General features: G+C 41.7%; 1 protein-coding gene across 8 annotated transcripts in view; it reads left to right on the forward strand.

Annotated features, from left to right (window-relative positions):
* The window catches only part of grip1 (glutamate receptor interacting protein 1), a 101,796-nt gene that overhangs the window by 77,670 nt on the left and 21,626 nt on the right, over nucleotides 1-2,500 (forward strand). For all 8 annotated transcript variants that reach the window (XM_035995897.1, XM_035995901.1, XM_035995902.1 and 5 more), the window contains 2 exons: nucleotides 828-1,014; nucleotides 1,773-1,918. In XM_035995897.1, coding sequence (XP_035851790.1) covers nucleotides 828-1,014; nucleotides 1,773-1,918 — 333 coding nt within the window. The remainder of the gene's footprint in view (nucleotides 1-827; nucleotides 1,015-1,772; nucleotides 1,919-2,500) is intronic.

A 2,500-nucleotide genomic window follows, 5' to 3' on the forward strand; every position in this document is an offset into this window, starting at 1 on the left:
AAGCAGAGTATGAGGGCGTGCCCTGACAGTACCTACGTAAGGACTACTAACCAGTCAGAAGCAGAGTATGAGGGCGTGCCCTGACAGTACCTAGGTAAGGACTACTAGCCAGTCAGAAGCAGAGTATGAGGGCGTGCCATGCTAGCAGCTAGGTGAGCATTATAACGTGTGTTCCAAAGTGACCACGTTTGTCTCTGAAGTAAAGGCTGGACTACAATAGAGCTGTTTGGAGCAGTTTGTGAACAGTGTTTTCTGTTGGAGATGGTAAGTCCCTTTGGGGTGGACTTTAGGCTTTTTCACTACCTAACCTACCAACCTATAACATGCAAAAAAAGATATATAACACGATAAAGGAAAGGGAAAATGCCAAAAAGCATAATATGAGCACTAAAGGATCTAAAGAGAGGAGGTAGGACTAAAGGAGGTAAAGGATCTGAATACTTCTTCCACCGCTGCATACAGATTATTATGACTTCTGTCTTGATTGTGTCTCACTAAAGCAGTCGTACACACAGTCCTGTCCAACTTCTATCTGTAGACGTGTTGTTACGCTGTTTGTATGCACAAAATACAGCGTCATGCGTTGTTATCTACTGGTATTGCTAACAATGGCTAACCTGGCTAGAGCTAACCTCACAGTGAAAATCCGACTTCTTAAATGGAACGTATTCAACATCGGGCGTGACGTCGTCCCCGGCTGCGACTTTCGAGGTAAATGGAACGCACTCTAAACCCACATAAAATAACGAATTGACTAAAATGTATTGTCTCTCTCTCTCTCTCTCTCTCTCTCTCTCTCTCTCTCTCTCTCTCTCTCTCTCTCTCAGTGTCTCTTGCGTCCAGCACCGTGGGTCTCGCCGGCCAGGTCGTTCACACGGAAACCACGGAGGTGACGTTGCTAGGCGATGGCATTATGGGGTTCGGCCTGCAGCTGCAGGGCGGAGTCTTCGCCACGGAAACGCTCTCCTCGCCGCCGCTCATCGCTTACATCGACCCTGACAGCCCGGCGGAAAGGTAATGAGACTAAACATAACTAATAATAATAATAATAATAATTATAATACACTTTATTTTCTGTTCACAGTAGGGCTGTGCAATTAATAAAATTTTGTTTGCAATTTCAATTTCGGGCTCCTAACGTTCACAAAAACAATGAGTTACACTTTACTTGAAGGTATCTACATTACATTACATTACATTACACGTCATTTAGCTGACGCTTTCATCCAAAGCGACTTACAATTGCTATATATATCAGAGGTTGCACGACTGTGGAACAACTAGGGGTTAAGTGCCTTGCTCAGGGACACATTGGTTGATGTATCTCAGTGGGAATCTAACCCAGATGTCCCACACCAAAGGCGTTGATTAAATTAATATCTATGATTACCATATATTTTTATATTTAATACATAACCAAATAATACACTTACTATTTTTATTCATTTAACAGAATTTTATTTTTTATAGTAATTTTTATTTTGTATAATTTTTTTTGTTTTGTTTTATTATTATTTTATGTTATTTTTTAATTTTTTAATATATAAAAAATTTACTAAAGTATATTATACTACTCTTTTGTAAGATTCCAAGGTTTAGGGTTATTGTCTTTATTCTCCTACACAATTCACACACAGAACAATGTATGTGTGTGTGTGTGTGTGTGTGTGTGTGCTTGCTTGTGTGTCTCATGTGTGTGTGTGTGTGTGTGTGTGTGTGTGTGTGTGTGTGTGTGTGTGTGTGTGTGTGTGTGTGTGTGTGTGTGTGTGTAGGTGTGGTATCCTGCAGATTGGTGACAGGATTTTGTCCATTAACGGAGTTCCTACTGAAGACTCGACTCTGGAAGAAACCAATCAGCTGCTCAGAGACTCGTCCATCACCGCTCAGCTCATACTGGAGATCGAGTTCGACGTGGCCGGTACGCACGCACACGCGCACACACACACACACACACACACACGCAGACAGATTTTTGTTGATGAACTGAAACTGCTGTGAGACAAGCCATCAGTCTGGTGTCTGTGTTGTCCTGTTCCAGATTGACAGTCTGTGTTTACTACTTATGCTCTGGTGTCTCACTGTAACGTATCAGACTCTTTGTCAATGTAACAAACGTCCACCCACGCTTGAGCTGCACAAAACAACATGTCGTCACTAATGATAACTCACTCACAGTGAAGGAGTTACTGTATGAGATATCACTGATACTAATCACAGGATACAGATCCACTGGCAGAAGCATCTATATGACCAGAAGTATATCTGGACGGATTACTGAACATAGGGTCAGGGGTCCTGACTCACAAAATGTCGCTGAAAAAAACAAAAGCCCCCACAAAAAGATGCAAAAGGACAACAAAATTGATGCGAAACAACACAGGGATGCAAAACTGCTAAACAATCACAAAACGACTACAGGGAGATGCAAAATGACCACAAAGAGACTTAAAATGATCACAAAGAGACTAATATGACCACAAAGAGACTAAAATGACCAGAA

The sequence above is a fragment of the Sander lucioperca genome, chromosome 20 (assembly GCF_008315115.2).
Source record: "Sander lucioperca isolate FBNREF2018 chromosome 20, SLUC_FBN_1.2, whole genome shotgun sequence".
In the NCBI taxonomy this organism is placed as follows: domain Eukaryota; kingdom Metazoa; phylum Chordata; class Actinopteri; order Perciformes; family Percidae; genus Sander; species Sander lucioperca.